Genomic DNA, 21,892 nt, shown 5'->3' on the forward strand with positions numbered 1-21,892 from the left:
TTAGCAGCACTGTTGAGTCATCTCATTAGAGATGCCGAACATGCAGATGGAGTGATGGCAGCCCCCTCACAATCTCAGACTCTCATCAAAAGGATTCTGTTCCACTGAGCGATGTCGACAGGGCGCTTCGATACAAACTGCGATGCCGTTTAGCCAGTAGCGACTCAAGTGCCAGCGCATCTGAGGCCGCTCTCCTCCACCCAACAAGCAGATTGGTTGAGATGTAGAACGTTCTGAGGAATGTAGACAGGAAGAAACATTTCCCCTTTTGACCGATCACTGAGAGTTGCTGGGGTGGGTGGGGCGGTGGGAGCGTGACATTTGACAGGAGTAGATGTGAAGGAAAAATATTTTCACCCCAGGGTGGGTACGACTCTGGACCTCACTGCCTGCAAGGGTGGTGGAGGTCCAGCCACAGAATCCCTGCAGTGCGGAGGAAGGCCTTTTGATCCATCCACTGACCCTCCGAAGAGCACCCTGACATAGACCCACTCCCCGACCCTATCCCTGTTCACCGTGCATTTCCTGTGGAGCCCCCTCAAATCATTTAGATATGCACTTCCCAAGGCTGTGGTGCTGGGAAATGGGATGAGAATCGCAAAGCGGTTGCTTTTGACTCGATGGGCTGAAGGGTCATGGTAGATCTCTCTGAGACAAGGGAATTAATTAAAAGAGGGGAGTGAGCCTGTGGAATTCTGACTTAGAAACCAAGTCACTGAGTATGTACAAGAAATAAATCACAGCCGCAGTGTTCAGGGGTGTGTGTGTGTTATAGGGGGATGTGTCTGGGTGGGATGTTTCAAGGGGCGGTGTGGACCTGTTGGGCCAAAGGGCCTGTTTCCACACTGTAGGGAATCTAATCTAATCTAATCTAAAATCAATACATTTTTAAATTGTAAAGGCATCAAGAGGCTTGTGGGGTGAAGGCGGGAATATGACGGTGAGATAGAGGATCAGCCCTACTCTTATTGAATGGTGGTAGCAGGCTCGAAGGGCCAAGTGGCCTACTCCTAGTCTCTGAGTCTCTGCAGGTTTCTGTAGCCCATCCCTGCCCTCCTTCAGGCTCCTGCATGGTCAGCAGCTGTACATCTCCCTTCATACTATCCCAAATGGGAATACCTGCCACCCAGTGGGCAGTTCCAGCTGAGGATTGGTGGGACAGAACCTCCAATAGAAGCCGTTCTCTGTCTTCGCAGACCACCCACGCTCGCCTCCCCAGCTCGTCCACCCACACCCCCTAACCCCACTGCTCCTTTAACCACATTTAATCTCCTACAGCTCTGTTAAAGCCACTAGTTATAGTCATGGAGTCCTACAGCATGGAAGCAGACCCTTCGGTCCATCTTGTCTATGCTGACCAGGTGTCCCAATCTGACCTAGTGCCGTTTGCCAGCATTTGGCCCATGTCTCTCTCGGTTTTTCCTTCCGATGTTAATCACCTCTGCACCAAATTTAAATGACAAATCTTTGTTGCTTTGTACATCCTTTGCTTGCTGTGATCAGCCTGTACCACTCCTAAACAAAGCTTTTCACTGTACTCCAGTACATGCGACTGTAAAATCAAAATCAAACTGAAAGAACCGCGGATGAAACAGAAATTGCTGGAAAAGCTCAGAGTTAACGTTTCGGGTCGAGTGACCCTTCCTCAGAACTGAAACGTTAACTCAGATTTCTCTCCACAGCCGCTGCCAGACGTGCCGAGCTTTTCCGGCAATTTCTGTTTTTCTTTTCATGTTAAGTTTGATCTCTCATTTGTCTGCCCGTTCTACTAGGCTATCGCCTTCTTTGAAGTTTTAAAACACTCTCCTCACCCTTGACATAGAACGGTACAGCACAGAACAGGCCCTTCAGCCCACAATGTTGTGCAAGTTCTTCCAAATTTAACATTTTCTGTAAATTTTGAAATTATGCCTTGTACCCCATTGTCTGACTTAAAAATAAACAGATAATCCTTAAAGACTGGGATGGCACGGTGGCTCAGTGGTTAACACTGCTGCCTCATGGCACCAGGGACCCGGGTTCGATCCCACCCTCGGGCAACTGTCTGTGGGAGTTTGCGATTTCCCCCTGACTCTGCATAGATTTCCTCCTGTAGTCCAAAGATGTGCAGGTTAGGGTGGGTTGGCCGTGCTAAATTACCCATAGTGCCCAGGGATGTGATGGTTAGGGTGGATTGGCCGTGCTAAATTACCCATAGGGTCCAGGGATGTGCTGTTTAGGGTGGATTGGCTGTGCTAAATTACCCATAGTGCCCAGGGATGTGCAGGTTGTGGTGGATTGGCCGTGCTAAATTACCCATAGTGCCCAGGGATGTGCTGGTTAGGGTGGATTGGCCGTGCTAAATTACCCATAGTGCCCAGGGATGTGTAGATTATGTCAATTGTCCATGGGAAATGCAGGGTTCAAGGGATAGAGTCTAGGTGGGATGCTCTTTGTAGGATCAGTGTAGACTCGATGGACTAAATGGCCTGCTTCCACACTGTAGGGATTCTGTGATTCTAACATTGATCTCCAATAGGACATCACATAAATCTTGTTCCTGTCCAAAACAGTTCTTCTGGCTGAAGGGATTAAAGCAGTGGTGGGGGAGGGTGGGGTGGAGAAAGTGGGAGCAGGAGACTGACTTGGATGGTCAGCCATGCTCGAAGGGCCAAATGGTCTACCCCTGCAATTTTCCATGACCCATGTATTGGCCACCTAAGGACTCCAGAGAGAGGGGGAGGGAGAGAGAGACATTAGGAATTTGAGTTTGGTGCTTTCCTTTTTGACAAACCAGCCTCCCATCCGCTGACTAAATCTACACTTCCCACTGCTTCCTGAAAGCAGCCAACATTGTCACAGACCCCTGCCACCCCAGTTATACCTTGTTTCCACCCCTTTCCGTTGGGCAGAAGATACAAAAGCTTAAACACACGCCTCAGCAGATTGAAGAACAGCTTCTTCCCCGCTGTTATCGGGCTTTTGAATGAATCTCCCTAATTTCAAAAGTAATACTGCTCTCGCTTTTGTGCGCCTTCTCTGCAATTGTAACTGTGTACTCCGTGCTCTGTGTAAACCCCTATACTCCTCATGTCCTTGTATGTTCTGATCTGCAGTGCAAAACAAAACTTTTCACTGCACTCGGGTGCGTGTGACAATAATGAATCAAATCAAATCAAATCTCCCTCAAGCAGCCACCTCATAAGGGCGTGGCAGCAATCCAGAGTCCCAGGCTAAATTTCTGGTGAGCTGGGTTCAAATCCTACCAACGGCAGATGGTGAAACTTGAATCCAGTCCAGGGAAAAAAAAAATAAAATTTGGAATTAGGCCTGATTGTCATAAAATCCCAACTGGGCTGTGAAGGGGGAATGTCTGGATTCTGTAAGGTGAGCCATCCATCATTCTGTGAATCCCGTCAGCTCTGTGAAGGGATGAGGCCCTTCAAGTCTGTTGAGGAAAGCCCGTTTGTGGGTATTTTCTGATCAGCTCGTTAAGACACACTCTCTGGAGTAGGTGGGACTTGAACCAGGGCCTCCTGGCTCAGAGATGGGGACGTTATCACCACACCACAGTGGTCAGTTTGTGTTCAAGCTCTAATTGCCTCACCTAACTGTTAGTCTCAAACAAATCATCTCTAATTAATGTTTCTTGTACTTGCTCAATAGAAGTTGCATTTTATTTTTTCTGGACAATAGATGTGCACCTTGCTGTGCACATTATAATCTTAACATTATTCCCAAATATTTCCTGGAAATTCTACATCGAGATCCTGTCACACCTTGTGGTTCAGCAAATGCGGTGCATTTGGAGGGGGAGCTCTCTCATGAAACTATGATCAGTTGTGGTAAAAATCCAACAGGTTCCCTGATGTCCCGCTGCGAAGGCAATCTGCCATCCTTACCCGCTCCGGCCTACACGTAACTCCAGTCCTGTGGCAACGTGGATGACTTTTAAATGGCCTGACGAGACGCTTGGCTGAGGATCACGAGGGGGGAGCAACTGAGCTGTGAATGAATTTTAAAATATCTTTCTGTCTTGCCTTCAGCTCACATTGTTGTGCGCCCTCCATCTATCCGTCTCCGCCAGCAAATGATCTTGGGAATTTTTACCCCCCTTCAGTCGCTGCACCTTTTGGTTTGTGGAATTTTCACTGCTGTTGGACCAGAGACTGGCATCTAAAGCTGCCCTTTCCACCCAAGCTCTCGCGTTCTGTTGCTCGGCTTTGGCACCGACAATGTAAAAGCCAAGTCAACATTTTTTGACCCTGAAGGAGTCACGCTGCCCAACTGGGTTGTAGTTCTGGCCTCCAGCCAACAGGGGAGGGGGTGGTGCAGTGTTGCAGATCGTTCCTAGAACATAGAACAATACAGCGCAGAACAGGCCCTTCGGCCCTCGATGTTGTGCCGACCTGTAAGCCAATCTAAGCCCCTCCCCCTACTCTATTCCATGATTATCCATATGCCCATATGCTTACCCAAGGACTGTTTAAATCCCCCTAATGTGGCTGAGTTAACTACATTGGCAGGCGGGGCGTTCCACTCCCTTACCACTCTCTGAGTAAAGAACCTGCCTCTGACATCTGTCTTAAATCTATTACCCCTCAATTTGTAGCTATGCCCCCTTGTACAAGCTGAAGTCATCATCCTCGGAAAAAGACTCTCACTGCCCACCCTATCTAATCCTCTGATCATCTTGTATGTCTCTATTAAATCCCCTCTTAGCCTCCTTCTCTCCATTGAGAGCAGACCCAAGTCCCTCAGCCTTTCTTCATAGGGCCTGTGCTCCAGACCAGACAACATCCTGGTAAATCTCCTCTGCATCTTTTCCAATGCTTCCACATCCCTCCTGTAATGGGGCGACCAGAACTGCATGCAATATTCCAAATGAGGCCGCACTAGCGTTTTGTACAATTGCAGCATGAACTTTCATGCCACTTTCGTTCACCGATCTAATTTTTGGCGGTGGATAATTTTTGTTTGTTTGCCGAGAGCTTAAAACCTGGCATTTGGTGTTTCTTGATTACCCCCATTCCCCCATTCCAATGCCTGTCTCTTTTTCTCCCACCCCGCCGAAAATCCCTGACCAATCAGAAGGAGCCCCAGCCCGGGTTGCCGCTCCAGATCGACATTCCCAGAGATGATACCATGTGACTCACAACCCTGCCCACGGCCATTGGTCAGCCAACATGCCCATCCTCATGACTCACTGCCCTCCTGCACCAATCAGAAAGGAGGAAAGCCCACTGCCCCCTTTGCTAATGCTTAACTGTCAGTCAAACAGGGTCCTGCTGTTTTCAATGTGTTTATTGTTAAATCTGGTGAAGAGAGACAGAGCTCAAGCAAATAAAACAAAGCAAACAACTGGAACTCTAATAACGATTGAAAAAGTGCTGGAGAAACCCAGTAGGGCCTGGCAGCATCAATGGAGAGAAAGCAGAGACCAGTCGAACTCTTCTTCTGAACTTGAGACAAAACCTTAATTTTGTTTAATGCCCCTTGCAATTTTCTCCAGGGTTATATCCATTTTGGTAGGAATAACAGCAAAGTGGACTATTGTATAAACGGTGAAAAAATTGCAGCATGCTGCTGTGCAGAGGGACCTGGGTGTCCTTCTGCATGAATCACTAAATGTTGGTTTGTAGGTCCAACAGATAAAGTAAGAAGGAAAATGGGATATACTGCTTCATTGCTAGAAGGATGGAGTTTAAAAACAGGGAGGTATTGCGGCAGGTGTGCAGGGTACTGGGGAGGTCACACCTGGAGTATTGTGTGCAGTTTTGATCTCCTTACTTGAGAAAGGATGGACTGGCACTGGACGGGGTGCAGAGGAGATTCATTTGGTTGATACCAGAGTTGAGAGGGTTTCCTGATGAGACAGTACTCATTGGAATTTAGAAGAATGAGCAGAGATCTTATAGAGACATACAAAATAATGAAGGGAATAGATAAGGTAGAAGCCAGGAGGCTGTCCTACTTGCAGGTGAAACTAGGAGACATCGCCTCAAAATAAGGGACGGCAGGTTTAGGCCTGAGCTGAGGAGGAACTTCTTCACCCAAAGGGTTGTGAATCTGTGGAATTCCCTGTCCAGGGAAGCGGTTGAGGCTTCCTCGTTGAATGTTTTTAAGATGGATTTTTGAACAGTGTAGGAATTAAGGGTTGTGGTGAGCGGGTGGGGAAGTGGAGCTGAGGCCATGAAAAGATCAGCATGATCTTACAGAGTGGTAGAGCAGGCTTGAGGGGCCCAGATGGGGCCTACTCCTGTTTCTTAGCTTCATGTGGGCGGGAGTTTGCTCGATATTGAGCTTCCGTTTCTCTGGTCTCCAGGCCCTTCCTGGACCCTTGGCAATCTCAGCTCTCCACTCCTCCATCCGAGTCTGGATCTCAGACCACTCAACCCCCACTGAAACTGAGGGTGTGAAAGACGAGGGAGCTTACTCCTGGATGTATCACCTCCAAAACGCCTCACTCGGTCGATCAGCCTTCATGATGCTTCCAGCAGTTGTCACCTGTGACTTGAGTGCATGTGGCAAACGACAAGAAGAGAAAAACACAATGTTTTCATTATTGTCCAGACTCTCTTCCTCCTGGGGTTTATTCATTCCCGGAGGCTACTCCAGTTCATCATAGAGAGAGGTTCCTTTCGGTTTTCACCAACCCTTCTTCGCAATCCTTTTTTAGTCAGTGATAAGCCAGTGATTGGAATCCAAATGAGACACACCGTTCACTAGAACCTGAGAGGCTAGAGGCCAAATGCCAAGGGATAGCAAACTTAGAAAGATGGCCCAGGCCAGTCATTGAACTGTGTGGTCTCTCAGGCCAAGCTTAGTGACCAGGAGGTGTCCTGGTGTGGGGAAAGTTGAGGACAGCGATTCCTTGACCGGGATAAGTAACATTCTCCATTTGGTTCTGCAGAACAATATTCCAGCCAGTGCCATGAGCAGGAGGAACACGTACGTTTGCACTGACAGGACTCCCAACGACAGGCAGTCGCTCCTTCAGAATGGGAAGGAGAACAGGTAAATGCTTTGAAACTCTCTCCCCTCTTTGGGGCAGTATCACGGGGCCCTGGCACAATGTCAGACAGCAGTAATTTTGTCAACGCTGCAGGATGACCAACGCACAAAATGCAAAATGTAAATCACCCTTCAGCTCAGTGGCTGCAGAATTCAACAGCTTGTCGCTTACTGAATAAACACTGACCACGTACAGAGTGAGTGACCCTTACCCTGCTGAATAAACACTGACCCTGTACAGTTACACAGTGAGTGACCCTTACCCTGCTGAATAAACACTGACCCTGTACAGTTACACAGTGAGTGATCCTTACCCTGCTGAATAAACACTGACCCTGTACAGTTACACAGTGAGTGACCCTTACCCTGCTGAATAAACACTGTACCCTGTACAGTTACACAGTGAGTGACCCTTACCCTGCTGAATAAACACTGACCCTGTACAGTTACACAGTGAGTGACCCTTACCCTGCTGAATAAACTCTGACCCTGTACAGTTACACAGTGAGTGACCCTCACCCTGCTGAATAAACACTGACTCTGTACAGTTACACAGTGAGTGACCCTTACCCTGCTGAATAAACACTGACTCTGTACAGTTACACAGTGAGTGACCCTTACCCTGCTGAATATACACTGACCCTGTACAGTTACACAGTGAGTGACCCTTACCCTGCTGAATAAACACTGACCCTGCACAGTTACACAGTGAGTGACCCTCACCCTGCTGAAAAAACACTGACCATGTACAGTTACACAGTGAGTGACCCTCACCCTGCTGAATAAACACTGTACCCTGTACAGTTACACAGTGAGTGACCCTTACCCTGCTGAATAAACACTGTACCCTGTACAGTTACACAGTGAGTGACCCTCACCCTGCTGAATAAACTCTGACCCTGTACAGTTACACAGTGAGTGAACCTTACCCTGCTGAATAAACACTGACCCTGTACAGTTACACAGTGAGTGACCCTTACCCTGTTGAATAAACACTGATCCTGTACAGTTACACAGTGAGTGACCCTCACCCTGCTGAATAAACACTGTACCCTGTACAGTTACACAGTGAGTGACCCTTACCCTGCTGAATAAACACTGACCCTGTACAGTTACACAGTGAGTGACCCTCACCCTGCTGAATAAACACTGACCCTGTACAGTTACACAGTGAGTGACCCTCACCCTGTTGAATAAACACTGTACCCTGTACAGTTACACAGTGAGTGACCCTTACCCTGCTGAATAAACACTGACCCTGTACAGTTACACAGTGAGTGACCCTTACCCTGCTGAATAAACACTGACCCTGTACAGTTACACAGTGAGTGACCCTCACCCTGCTGAATAATCCCTGTACCCTGTACAGTTACACAGTGAGTGACCCTTACCCTGCTGAATAAACACTGTACCCTGTACAGTTACACAGTGAGTGACCCTTACCCTGCTGAATAAACACTGACCCTGTACAGTTACACAGTGAGTGACCCTCACCCTGCTGAATAAACACTGACCCTGTACAGTTACACAGTGAGTGACCCTTACCCTGCTGAATAAACACTGACCCTGTACAGTTACACAGTGAGTGACCCTTACCCTGCTGAATAAACACTGACCCTGTACAGTTACACAGTGAGTGACCCTTACCCTGAATAAACACTGTACCCTGTACAGTTACACAGTGAGTGACCCTCACCCTGCTGAATAATCCCTGTACCCTGTACAGTTACACAGCGAGTGACCCTTACCCTGCTGAATAAACACTGACCCTGTACAGTTACACAGTGAGTGACCCTTACCCTGCTGAATAAACACTGTACCCTGTACAGTTACACAGTGAGTGACCCTTACCCTGCTGAATAATCCCTGTACCCTGTACAGTTACACAGTGAGTGAGCCTTACCCTGCTGAATAAACACTGACCCTGTACAGTTACACAGTGAGTGACCCTTACCCTGCTGAATAAACACTGTACCCTGTACAGTTACACAGTGAGTGACCCTTACCCTGCTGAATAAACACTGACCCTGTACAGTTACACAGTGAGTGACCCTCACCCTGCTGAATAAACACTGACACTGTACAGTTACACAGTGAGTGACCCTCACCCTGAATAAACACTGTACACTGTACAGTTACACAGTGAGTGACCCTTACCCTGCTGAATAAACACTGACCCTGTACAGTTACACAGTGAGTGACCCTCACCCTGCTGAATAAACATTGACCCTGTACAGTTACACAGTGAGTGACCCTTACCCTGCTGAATAAACACTGACTCTGTACAGTTACACAGTGAGTGACCCTTACCCTGAATAAACCCTGACCCTGTACAGTTACACAGTGAGTGACCCTTACCCTGCTGAATAAACACTGACCCTGTACAGTTACACAGTGAGTGACCCTCACCCTGCTGAATAAACACTGTACCCTGTACAGTTACACAGTGAGTGACCCTTACCCTGCTGAATAAACACTGACCCTGTACAGTTACACAGTGAGTGACCCTCACCCTGCTGAATAAACACTGTACCCTGTACAGTTACACAGTGAGTGACCCTTACCCTGCTGAATAAACACTGACCCTGTACAGTTACACAGTGAGTGACCCTTACACTGCTGAATAAACACTGACCCTGTACAGTTACACAGTGAGTGACCCTCACCCTGCTGAATAAACACTGTACCCTGTACAGTTACACAGTGAGTGACCCTTACCCTGCTGAATAAACACTGACCCTGTACAGTTACACAGTGAGTGACCCTCACCCTGCTGAATAAACACTGACCCTGTACAGTTACACAGTGAGTGACCCTCACCCTGCTGAATAAACACTGTACCCTGTACAGTTACACAGCGAGTGACCCTTACCCTGAATAAACACTGACCCTGAACAGTTACACAGTGAGTGACCCTTACCCTGCTGAATAAACACTGACTCTGTACAGTTACACAGTGAGTGACCCTTACCCTGCTGAATATACACTGACCCTGTACAGTTACACAGTGAGTGACCCTTACCCTGCTGAATAAACACTGTACCCTGTACAGTTACACAGTGAGTGTCCCTTACCCTGAATAAACACTGACCCTGTACAGTTACACAGTGAGTGACCCTTACCCTGCTGAATAAACACTGTACCCTGTACAGTTACACAGCGAGTGACCCTTACCCTGCTGAATAATCCCTGTACCCTGTACAGTTACACAGTGAGTGACCCTTACCCTGCTGAATAAACACTGTACCCTGTACAGTTACACAGTGAGTGACCCTTACCCTGCTGAATAAAGACTGTACCCTGTACAGTTACACAGTGAGTGACCCTTACCCTGCTGAATAAACACTGTACCCTGTACAGTTACACAGTGAGTGACCCATACCCTGCTGAATAATCACTGTACCCTGTACAGTTACACAGTGAGTGATCCTTACCCTGCTGAATAAACACTGTACCCTGTACAGTTACACAGTGAGTGACCCTTACCCTGCTGAATAAACTCTGACCCTGTACAGTTACACAGTGAGTGACCCTCACCCTGCTGAATAAACACTGTACCCTGTACAGTTACACAGTGAGTGACCCTTACCCTGCTGAATAAAGACTGTACCCTGTACAGTTACACAGTGAGTGACCCTTACCCTGCTGAATAAACACTGTACCCTGTACAGTTACACAGTGAGTTACCCTTACCCTGCTGAATAATCACTGTACCCTGTACAGTTACACAGTGAGTGACCCATACCCTGCTGAATAATCACTGTACCCTGTACAGTTACACAGTGAGTGACCCTTACCCTGCTGAATAAACACTGTACCCTGTACAGTTACACAGTGAGTGACCCTTACCCTGCTGAATAATCCCTGTACCCTGTACAGTTACACAGTGAGTGACCCTTACCCTGCTGAATAAACACTGACCCTGTACAGTTACACAGTGAGTGACCCTTACCCTGCTGAATAAACACTGTACCCTGTACAGTTACACAGTGAGTGACCCTCACCCTGCTGAATAAACACTGTACCCTGTACAGTTACACAGTGAGTGACCCTTACCCTGCTGAATAAACACTGTACCCTGTACAGTTACACAGTGAGTGACCCTCACCCTGCTGAATAAACACTGTACCCTGTACAGTTACACAGTGAGTGACCCTCACCCTGCTGAATAAACACTGTACCCTGTACAGTTACACAGTGAGTGACCCTTACCCTGCTGAATAAACACTGTACCCTGTACAGTTACACAGTGAGTGACCCTCACCCTGCTGAATAAACACTGTACCCTGTACAGTTACACAGTGAGTGACCCTCACCCTGCTGAATAAACACTGTACCCTGTACAGTTACACAGCGAGTGACCCTTACCCTGCTGAATAAACACTGTACCCTGTACAGTTACACAGCGAGTGACCCTTACCCTGCTGAATAAACACTGACCCTGCACAGTTACACAGTGAGTGACCCTTACCCTGCTGAATAAACACTGACCCTGTACAGTTACACAGTGAGTGACCCTTACCCTGCTGAATAAACACTGTACCCTGTACAGTTACACAGTGAGTGACCCTTACCCTGCTGAATAAACACTGTACCCTGTACAGTTACACAGTGAGTGACCCTCACCCTGCTGAATAAACACTGTACCCTGTACAGTTACACAGTGAGTGACCCTCACCCTGCTGAATAAACACTGTACCCTGTACAGTTACACAGTGAGTGACCCTTACCCTGCTGAATAAACACTGTACCCTGTACAGTTACACAGTGAGTGACCCTCACCCTGCTGAATAAACACTGTACCCTGTACAGTTACACAGTGAGTGACCCTTACCCTGCTGAATAAACACTGTACCCTGTACAGTTACACAGCGAGTGACCCTTACCCTGCTGAATAAACACTGTACCCTGTACAGTTACACAGTGAGTGACCCTTACCCTGCTGAATAATCCCTGTACCCTGTACAGTTACACAGTGAGTGACCCTTACCCTGCTGAATAAACGCCTCCAACAGCCCTTACTGCTAAGACAAGTTCATGACTGTTGAAGGATAAACCCTGGGATCTTCCCAGCCCCGTTTAACCAGCTGGCCACGTGATGAGATATTTGTCTAACTGTCAGGGAGAAAAATTGTTTCAAAATAGTTTCAACCTTTCTCGGCCCAAGGCCATTGATCCCGCAATAAATTTCTAACTGAACCAGCTTCCCGGCTCAAATCCATTGTTGTCAAATGGTGACATTGAAAGGGCACTGTTTTCAAACAAAAGTGATTGAAGCTCTGCATTATCCACAGGTTCACTACCCCTAAGTGAAGAAGCTATTCCTCATCTCCAGACCTAAATGGTCTACTCTTGCTTAGTCTGCTGGCTCTAGACTGCGCCCCCCCCGCCCCAGGGAAAAACCACCCTGCACCTCGTCTGCCCAGCCCTGTTAGAATTTGAAACGATTCAATCAGATAATCATCCTCCTAAATCCTAGTGAATACAGGCTCAGCCTCTCCTAACAGGCCAGTGTCTGCAGAATTGCCCAGAGGGCAGTTCAGAGTCAACCACATTGCTGTGGGTCTGGAGTCACATGTAGGCCAGACTGGGTAAGGATGGACATTAGAGATCCACATAACAAGGTGTAGAGCTGGATGAACACAGGCCAAGCAGCATCAGAGGAGCAGGAAAGCTGATGTTTTGGGCCTAGACCCTTCTTCAGAAAGGATTGCCACACAGCCTGCCATTACACACCCCCCTGTTGTTAGTCACTAACAGTCCCCATTAGCAACTATTCACCCTCCCAGCCTGATCGTTAGCAACTCCTTTGTCTGTCCAACTGTCTTTCTCTCTCTTTGGGCTCTATCCCACCGTTTACTCCCTACCGCACCCACCTCCCTATTTTCTGCATAAAAACTGACATTTTCCCAGCCACCATCAGTTCTGAGGGTCACCAGTCCCTATGCGTTAACTCTGTTTTCTCCTCCACAGATGCTGCCAGACCTGCTGAGCTTTTCCAGCAACTTTGTTCTTGTTCCAGCTCTACATCGTGTTACCTCAGATTCTCCAGCATCCACAGTTCCTGCCCTTGGTGAACCAGATGGTTTTATTCCCCACAGTTGACCGTGGATTCACGGTCATCGTTGGATTCTTAATTCCAGATTTTTATCCCGCAGTGGGATTTGAAGCTGGGTCCGCGGGACGTTGAGAAGCCCCTTAAAGTCCCCCTTTCTCTGGTCCCTCCCGTCTCCTTATTGCGTCGCATTTCTTAGCCAATCCTAGGACGAACGCAGGGATGTGCTAGGAGTTACGTAGGTGCAATTTCCTGATGCCCACTGCAGTGCGCTCGTTCCTATCCCCTTCTTGGGGTCCAGGGCTGAGGGAAGGATTGTCACGAGTCACCTTGCTTCCTGATTTGCCAGTGACCTTCTCTTTTCCTTCACCATTGCTCTTTCTTCTTCATTTTTATTTTTGTTTGTATCCCGCCCTCCCCCCACTCCCTCGCAAATTTTCGGAAATGCGTCCTGCAGCTCAGCGATGACCCGCGCCACTCCGGCCTCGCCCTCCACCCACAGTATCGCCGCCTCCACGGACCGTACCCGCTTCCCGAGGGGCACCTCCAGCCGCAGCACCTTCCACGGGGGGCAGCTGAGGGACCGGAGGGGGGTGGCACAGAACGGCGGCTCCCCCACGTCGCCGACCCTCTCCCCCGACGCCACGCCTTTGCCCCAGACCCGAAGTCGAGCCTCGTCCAACCTCTTCTCCAAACTCACCTCAAAGTTGACCAGAAGGTAAGAGGGGGGCCGCGGTCGAAGCTCTGATGGTGGGTGGAGGGGTAGAGTGGGAGCACGAGGCTTGGGGGTGATGGGTTAGTGGGAGTTGAGGTGCTTTTTCTCCCTCTCTCTCTCTCTCTCTCTTTCTCTCTCTCTCTCTCTCTCTCTCTCTTTCTGTTTCCCCCCCACCCACCGCTTCTCCTCCCATTGACTCTTATTCTGGCCACCAGCTGCTTTTGCCCTCCATCAACAATATGGTGGTCGCGTTTTCATTTTTTAAAATTCATTCATGGGATGAGGGCATCGCCGGTCGGGCCCAGCATTTATTGCGCCCAGCCCTAATTGACCCAGAGGGCAGTTTAAGTATCCACCGCATCACCGGGGGTCTGGAGTCACGTGGAGGCCCGACTGGGTAAGGAAGGCATCCTGGACTGTGTGGAGTTTGCACGTTCTCCCGGTTTCTGCGTGGGTTTCCTCCCACAGTCCAAGGATGTGCAGGTTAGGGTGGATTGGCCATGCTAAATTACCCATAGTGCCCAGGGATGCACAGGTTAGGGTGGATTGGCCATGCTAAATTACCCATAGTGCCCAGGGATGCGCAGGTTAGGGTGGATTTCCGTACTAAATTACCCATAGTGCCCAGGGGTGTGCAGGTTAGGGTGGATTGGCCGTACTAAATTACCCATAGTGCCCAGGAATGTCCAGGTTCGGGTGGATTGGCCGTGCTAAATTACCCATAGTGCCCAGGGATGTGTAGATTAGGTGGGCTGTATGGGATGAGTCTGGGTAGGATGCTTTGAGGGTCAGTGTGGACTTGTTGGGCCGAAGGGCTTGTGACCACACTGTAGGGATTCTGTGATTTCATCCCTTCAAAGGGCAATCGAAGGCTCTTGACGCCAGTGGGCACCACAGGGGTCTCAGTGCATCCTTTTCCCAGAGAATGTTATTTTGACTTTAGTAAATTTCCATTTCACCCGATTACAGATTTTCAACTCAGTGTTAGTTTGTACTTTAGTGTCAGTGACGCAGCAATGATTACTGAACCATTTTTGATCATTTCCATTCTGAACAGCCATCGTCCAACCAAGTGTAAACCAATTCAGATCCTGGCTTTGGCCAAAGATGCAGAGAAGGGCTACTATGGCAAAGAAAAATAAAATTAATTTGTCTCAGTCTTGCACCAGCGGGTATGAAACTACGGACGGCTTTCACCGCCCTGAGCTTAATTACCCTAGAGCTGTGTGACTCGCTCAGTCACTTGTGGGGTGGGGGCCGGTGTTGTAGCTCGGTCTGGAGTCACATGGAGGCCAGACTGCGCAAGGACAGCAGATTTACTTCACTGAGTGGTATTAGTGAGCCAGATGGGTCTCTCTGACAAGCTACTGCAGGGGCCGGAGGAGACCATTCAATGGTGCGGGACTGTCCAAAGGAAATATCAGTCAGGAAATGGGCGAGGACGAATCAAAACGAGAGCCAGGATGGGCAGGCTATCTCAAATAGCCTCCCGTAAGCTTGGGTGTGATGTTCTTGTGACGCAGCGGTAGCGCCCCCTACCTCTGAGCCAGAAAACCCAGCATATGTAATAAATGGGTTCACTAGAGAATTACCTAAGCTTCTGTTTGCGTGTGTGAGTGTGAGAGACAGAGACAGAGACCCAGGAATGGGTATGGTAGATATTTCAATGAAAATTTACATTGCAGTTCTGTGTTTTCTGGAGATGTGTTTCTGAGCTGAACCATTGCAAAGCGCCAGTGTGTTCCTTGATTTTTCTTTTGTGTGTGTGTGGGGGGCGGTGGGGGGAATGAACCAGAACTTCTCGATCTCGTTCGCTTCTGCTTTCTGCCGTCTAACTCTTGCCTCTTGTCTTTCCTTTCCTAGGGTCACTATTGACCCATCAAAACGGCAGAGTGCCAACAAAAGTGTGCCAGGGAATCTTCTCCCACAGGGACCCAAGAGTGTTAGTAAGTCTTCCTCCATCGACCTCTCGCCCAGTGGCCAACTCCAGATGGGGACACATAGGGGAACGGTCACCTGGGCAGCGCTTTGGGGAGGTTGTGTAGACAAGTTGGAAGGTGGGTGGGTGGTGAGACTGGTGGGATGGCAGGCTGAAAGCCAGGGGGTTGTGGGGGAGGGGTTGGTGTTGAGAGAAGAGATGGCGATGCCCAGGATGGTGGCAGTTTTGCTCGGCCGCCTCATTGCCGGGGAGCTCAGTGCAAAAGCTGCTGTGTGTCGTAGGGTCAGGTGTCACCTCGCAGTTATCTCTAGGATGTCCGATGGTGTTGGGGTCGGGGGCGGGGACGGGGCAGGGGGGTGGGAAATGGGGGAAGGAGCTGGCTACAGATGGAACCTTGCTACTGAGAGCCAAACCGCTCCATTGGCTAGAACGCAGGTGGATCATTTGGGGAGGAAAGGGGCTCAGATGGTCTCTGGAGAGGGAGTTGGGGCAAACGGCTAGGTGTAGGCAGGGTTAAGGGTCAAAGGACAGAAGTTTGACCTTTGCATCTAAACCCTAAACAGGGCAAGGCAGAGCGCGCGCACTCTGTACTGTAAATGGGAATAGCCTCTCTGTTCTATTCCCTGCTACTTTTGAGGGGGGGATCTGACTGGAAGTTACAGGATACTGAGAGGTCTGGATAGAGTGGACGTGGAGAAAATGTTTCCATGATAAGGAGAGACCAGGACCAAAAAAGGGAGAGGGTTGACCCTTTAGAACTGAGAGGTCTGGATAGAGTGGACATGGAGAAAATGTTTCCATGATAAGGAGAGACCAGGACCAAAAAAGGGAAAGGGTTGACCCTTTAGAACTGAGATTAGGAGGAATTTCTTCAGCCAGATGGTGGTGAATCTGTGGAAGTCATTGCTGCCGAAGGCTGTGGAAGCCAATTTATGGAGTGTCTTTAAGACAGAGATAGGTTTCTGATTAATAAAGGAATGAAAGTTAACCAGGAGAAGGCAAGAGAATGGATTGAGAAACATATCAGCCACAATCGAATGGCAGAGCAGATGTGATGGGCCGAATGGCCTAATTCTGCTCCTCTATTTTATGGACTTCACCTCCCCGCTCCAGGATTGGCTGAAAGGTTCCATAAAAGATTTATCAGTTGCAGACTTTTCTTCATATCCTGGTGGGTGTTCAGGAAAATAATCTGGACTGGAAAGATGTGGAAGCGTTGAAAAAGGTGCAGAGGAGATTTACCAGGATATTGCCTGGAATGGAGGGAAGGCCTTAGGAGGAAAGGTTGAGAGATCTAGGGCTTTTCTCTCTAGAACGACGAAGGATGAGAGGTAACTTGATAGAGGTGTACAAAATGATCAGAGGTATAGATAGAGTGGACAGCCAGAGACTTTTTCCTAGGGTGGAGGTAGCTATTATGAGGGGGCATAGTTTTAAAGTGAGTGGAGGTAGATATGGGGGAGACGTCAGAGGTAGGTTCTTTACTCAGAGAGTGGTCGGAGTGTGGAATGCATTGCCGGAGAGGGTAGTGGAATCAACCTCATAGGGGCATTTAAGCGGCTATTATATAAGCATATGGATATAGTATAAGGTAGGGGTGGAGGTTAGACAGACCTCAGGGAATAGGGTAAAGGCTTGGCACAACATTGTGGGTCGAAGGGCCTGTACTATGCTGTACTGTCCTATGTTCCATGTGCTAACTCCCAGACTGTCCTCTGGCAGTCCTGATGGAAGTTAGCAGCAAGGACTGAGGAATGGGAGGGGAGGGAATGGGGTACGGTCTGAGATTGGGTGGTTCCCTTGTTCCTGGGAGTCACTCAGGAGGGTGGGGTTAAAGAAAAACAGGGGCAGCCTTCCCTGTATCCCCTCCCTGCCCCCTCCCCCACCTCCTGGATGCCACTGCTTCCCTTCTCTTCCCTCCTTTCTCTGTCCTCCTCACATTCATTATGGCTGACGTGCTCCTGACCAGCTCACTCTGCGAAACCCTCTGCTCCTGTGGCAGTTCATCTCATGTGTTTCAGGCTGTGTAATTGGCTCACAGGGGCCACTGAGCATTCCCTCAGGGAACATGGGCACCACTAGCATTTATTACCCCGTCCCTAGTTGCCCCCTTGAGAAGGTGGGGGTGAGCTGCCTTCTTGAGCCACTGCAGTCCTCCTGCTGTGGGGTGACCCACAATGCCCCCTTAGGGAGGGAGTTCCAGGATTCTGACCCAGCGACACTGAAGGAACGGCGGTATATTTCCAAGTCAGGATGGTGAGGGGCTCGGAGGGGAACTTGCAGGGGGGTGGTGTTCCTGTGTATCTACTGCCCTTGTCCTTCTGGATGGAAGTGATCATGGGTTTGGAAGGTGCCTGAGGATCTTTGGTGAATTTCTGCAGTGCATCTTGTAGATGGTACACACTGCTGCGACTGAGCGTCGGTGGCGGGGGGGGAGTGGGATGTTTGTGGATGCGGTGCCAATCAAGTGGTGTCAAGCTTCTTGAGTGTTGTTGGGGCTGCCCCCATCCAGGGGCAAGTGGGGAGTATTCCCTCAGACTCCTGACTTGTGGCTTGTAGATGGTGGGACAGGCTTTGGGGGGAGTCAGGAGGTGCGTTACTCGCAGCAGAGGTTTTGCATTTGTATAGCACCTTTCAAAGCCTCCAGATTCCCCAAAGGGCTATACAGGCGTGTGAATCACTCGTTTTGAAGTGTGGTCAGTGTTGGAGCCTAGAGACCAGTTGATGTACAGCAAGATCCCGCAGACAGCTGCCAGGTAAGTGCCCCCCTCGCCCACCCAAAAACCAATAGTTGGGCCTTAGTTGCAAGATAGCGAGCAACATAGCATGACCTAAATACCACAGCAGCTCCAAACCTGAAATCGCGGTGGTAGGTTCCAGAAACATGCCCGCAGGCCGGGCAGTGCCTGTGGAGAGAGAGGAAACAGGGCTCACGTTTTCAGATTGAAGCTTCTGCCTTTTGTCACCCCATTGAGGCTGGCATGCCTGGGTACTGGTGGCAGTGTAGCATCCCACAGGGTGGGCACTGGGTTAGGCAGCTACCTGGAGACTGCTCACTGAGCCCTGTAACCCCCACCTTCCAACGCTACCCCTCTCCCCCCACCAAAGGTTTCTGCCATGCACTCCATCAGGACACATGCAAGAATATCAAATCTGAAAGGGAACAACAGTTTACAGCACAAAATACCGGGCGTTGATTGGTTGGCAGGTGGGCACCGGCTACTAGAGGACTCTTCAACCAATCATTTGTTATAAATTGTTGCTCCTTTCGAGCTTTGGCATTCTTGCAATGCTGTCCTGATGAGGGAAATAGAGGAAGCTCCAACAGCCTTCGCCCTGACATCACAGGGATGCTGAAGGACACAGAAAAATTATAATATCTGAGAGAGGGGAGGGGGGGCACAGCATGATCCCACAAGGCGCAACCCAAAATATTGGGCAGGCCCCCCTCGTAAGAGTTCCTCCCTTGCTGTTCAATGTACCACCTGCAGCACATCTGCTCAAGAGGGCACGGGTTGGTGTGCCCATCTTTGAAGGACTCCTCTGAAAGATGGCACCTGTGGGGCTCCCTTGGTACAGCACAGGCCGAGACTGTGTAGCGTATCCTCTGAAACTTGAGCCCATGGCCTTCTGACTCAGTGGCATAAGTGAGGCCCGCTCAGCCCCTGAGGAGCAGGAGGACAGGTTGGGGGCTTTCCGGGAGGTGGGGAGGGAATGTGCCCACCATGCAGAGGGTGACGGCTCCTGTTGTCGACAAGTTCAGCCGCGCCATTCCTGCCCAGTGGCAGCGGCTGAAACAAACCGCGCAGCCATGAGGAAAATGAGGGTTCGTGTGGAAGGGTTGGGAGGAAGTGAAGGAAATGGTAAATGAGCATGGGTAGGAACGTCAATCCCAGCATGGATCTGACGGGCAGAATGGTATGCCTCAGCGCTGTAGCCATTCGGTGAGGCCCCTGTTGTGTAGCCGGTCGAACCCAATGACCTGGCGGTAGCGCCGGGACGGTTGTTCGCTCCTGTCCCTGCGCTGGTTACCGTGGTTACTAATTTCCGATTTGTCTCTTTCTTGTTGAGGGTCGCAGACGAACCTGAGAGAAACTGGAGACCTGAGGTCACAAGGTGAGAACTGGACGGCCAGGTGGGTCGGTCACTTCTATCGTCTGGCTGTGTCCTTGGGGAATGTGTCACTGAGGGGGTTTAGCCAAAGGGCCAGACTGTGGTCGCTTAGCGTCATTCACTGATGGGGACAGTGTGGAGGGAGCTTTACCCTGGATCTAACACCATGCTGTCCCTGTCCTGAGAGTGTTTGATGGGGGACGGTGTGGAGGGAGCTTTACCGTCTATCTAACCCCATGCTGTCCCTGCCCTGAGAGTGTTTGATGGGGGACAGTGAAAAGGGAGCTTTACCCTGTATCTAACCCCATGCTGTCCCTGCCCTGAGAGTGTTTGATGGGGGATAGTGTAGAGGGAGCTTTAGTCTGTATCTAACCCCTTGTGCTGTCCTTGTCCTGGTAGTGTTTGATAGGGACAACGTAGTAGGAGCTTTAGTCTCCGTTCAAAAGAGCCGAGGAAGCCTTGCCCTCAGTTCAGGAACTGTGGAGAGAGCCTTCCCCTCAGTTCAAAGCAGTGGAGGGTGCTTTCCTGTGTAACCTGAGCTGTAATCCAGATGAGTGTGTGATGCTGATGTAGGCATGTCCTGCTCAGAATGACTTGGAAAAGCAGAGGTGGGTAGAGGAACGGGGGGCGTGGAGAGAGTGGGGGTGAGCTGTTTGGACCCTGTGCACCTCGCAGAGCTGTGCCCCCCACCCCCGTCCGTCCCCACAGAGATGCCCGTACACCAGAGCACCTCGGGGGGAGACCAGGCACGGTCTCCTCGCAGAGGCTCGCTACAGTTGGCAGCGTGGCAGCTCTCTGCCTGCTCCCTGCCTTGGGGTTTGAGTGCGAATCGGTTGGGGGGGGAGGGCGGGTGGTGAGGTGTGCTGAGGGAAGGATGGCACTGACTGGTTTTATTTGTCCCCTTCTCGCTCAGTTGCAATGTATCTTGGAATCAAAAAGAAACAAAACCCAGGTCGATCAGACTTACCTGGAATATAAAGATCATCAGCTCGCGGGACCCGGGCGAAATGATCGATGTTATCTGTAAGGTCCTCGTGAAGAATGGCTGTATCTACCAGCAACATGAACCTTTCCTCTTGGCTTGTACCCACGGCCGTGAGACCACCGAAAACTATGTCCAGTGGGAGATTGAGGTGTGCCGACTACCCAATCTCTCTGTGAACGGAGTGCGCTTCAGGAGGATATCAGGAACATTTCTGTCCTTCAGGAACATTGTGACCAAAATCACCAGTGAATTAAAGCTTTAGGCCAGAGACAGGGCGACCCACCCCCAGCCCAGCATCCAGCGAGGGCCAATCTCCATGTTCCGTCTCTGTCTTCACACACACACCACCCCCACCCCCCGCCAAACGCACCAACACCTTTCTCTTTAACCCCATGGCTCACAGCGGAGAACGCGACGTTCCTGTCTCTGCGAGCCTGGGCGGCAGCTTCCTGGATTGTGGAGCCCACCATCATTCCCACGGCCCCCCAGCCCCACCACTCCCCCACCCCCACCACACCATCTGGGGCAGGACGGGCGCCGCCAGCAATTTCGGGAATCTGTTTGGTTTGTGACCTTCCCGGGGGCGGGGAGGGAGGAAACGGGAGAGTGGGAAGAGGGGGGTGTGCGAGAGGGAGGGGGAGAGGAGGAGGTTGGGGGGAACGGAGGGGGAGAGTGGGGGGAGTGAGAGGGGTAGGAGGACAGTGGGGGGAGCGAGGGGCAAGTGGGGGGAGGAGGAGTGGGAGAGAGACATTGGGCGAGAGGGCTGCAGATGATGGGGTAACTGTTGCCTCCTCCCTTTCCCGAGCTGTGCCCTCTCCTTTTCCTGAGCGGGACCCCCTTCCATCTCCCTCCTGAGCCGTTACCCCTTCCCTCCCCGAGCTGTGCCCCCTCACCCCAGAGCTGTGCCCCCTCCCCTTCACAAGCTGTAGCTCCTCTCCAAACAGAGGTGCTCATGGCCGGGGCATTGCAGAGTGGGTGAAAGTGGTTGGTGAGGAATGTACTGAGTTGGTGAAGTACAGACAGTTTTATTGGAGCGGACTGGATGTGGAGAGGTTGGGAAATCGGGTTTCTGTTTGGGTTTTGCCTTGGGAG

The 21,892-nt window shown here is 50.3% G+C and overlaps 1 protein-coding gene across 3 annotated transcripts in view; it reads left to right on the forward strand.

Annotated features, from left to right (window-relative positions):
• Window positions 1-21,404, forward strand: part of LOC125447845 (MAP/microtubule affinity-regulating kinase 4) — a 114,778-nt gene extending 93,374 nt beyond the window's left edge. The window contains exons 14-18 of one of the 3 annotated variants that reach the window (XM_059640941.1): window positions 6,893-6,996; window positions 13,506-13,766; window positions 15,627-15,709; window positions 19,782-19,818; window positions 20,729-21,404. In XM_059640941.1, coding sequence (XP_059496924.1) covers window positions 6,893-6,996; window positions 13,506-13,766; window positions 15,627-15,709; window positions 19,782-19,818; window positions 20,729-21,062 — 819 coding nt within the window. In that variant the 3' untranslated portion in view covers window positions 21,063-21,404. Of the gene's footprint in view, window positions 1-6,892; window positions 6,997-13,505; window positions 13,767-15,626; window positions 15,710-19,773; window positions 19,819-20,728 lie in introns of all 3 variants that reach the window. The other 2 variants (XM_048522623.2, XM_048522622.2) reach the window with 2 other exon arrangements.
• Window positions 21,405-21,892: the final 488 nt, after the last annotated feature.

Source organism: Stegostoma tigrinum, chromosome 39 (genome assembly GCF_030684315.1).
Source record: "Stegostoma tigrinum isolate sSteTig4 chromosome 39, sSteTig4.hap1, whole genome shotgun sequence".
Classification (NCBI taxonomy): domain Eukaryota; kingdom Metazoa; phylum Chordata; class Chondrichthyes; order Orectolobiformes; family Stegostomatidae; genus Stegostoma; species Stegostoma tigrinum.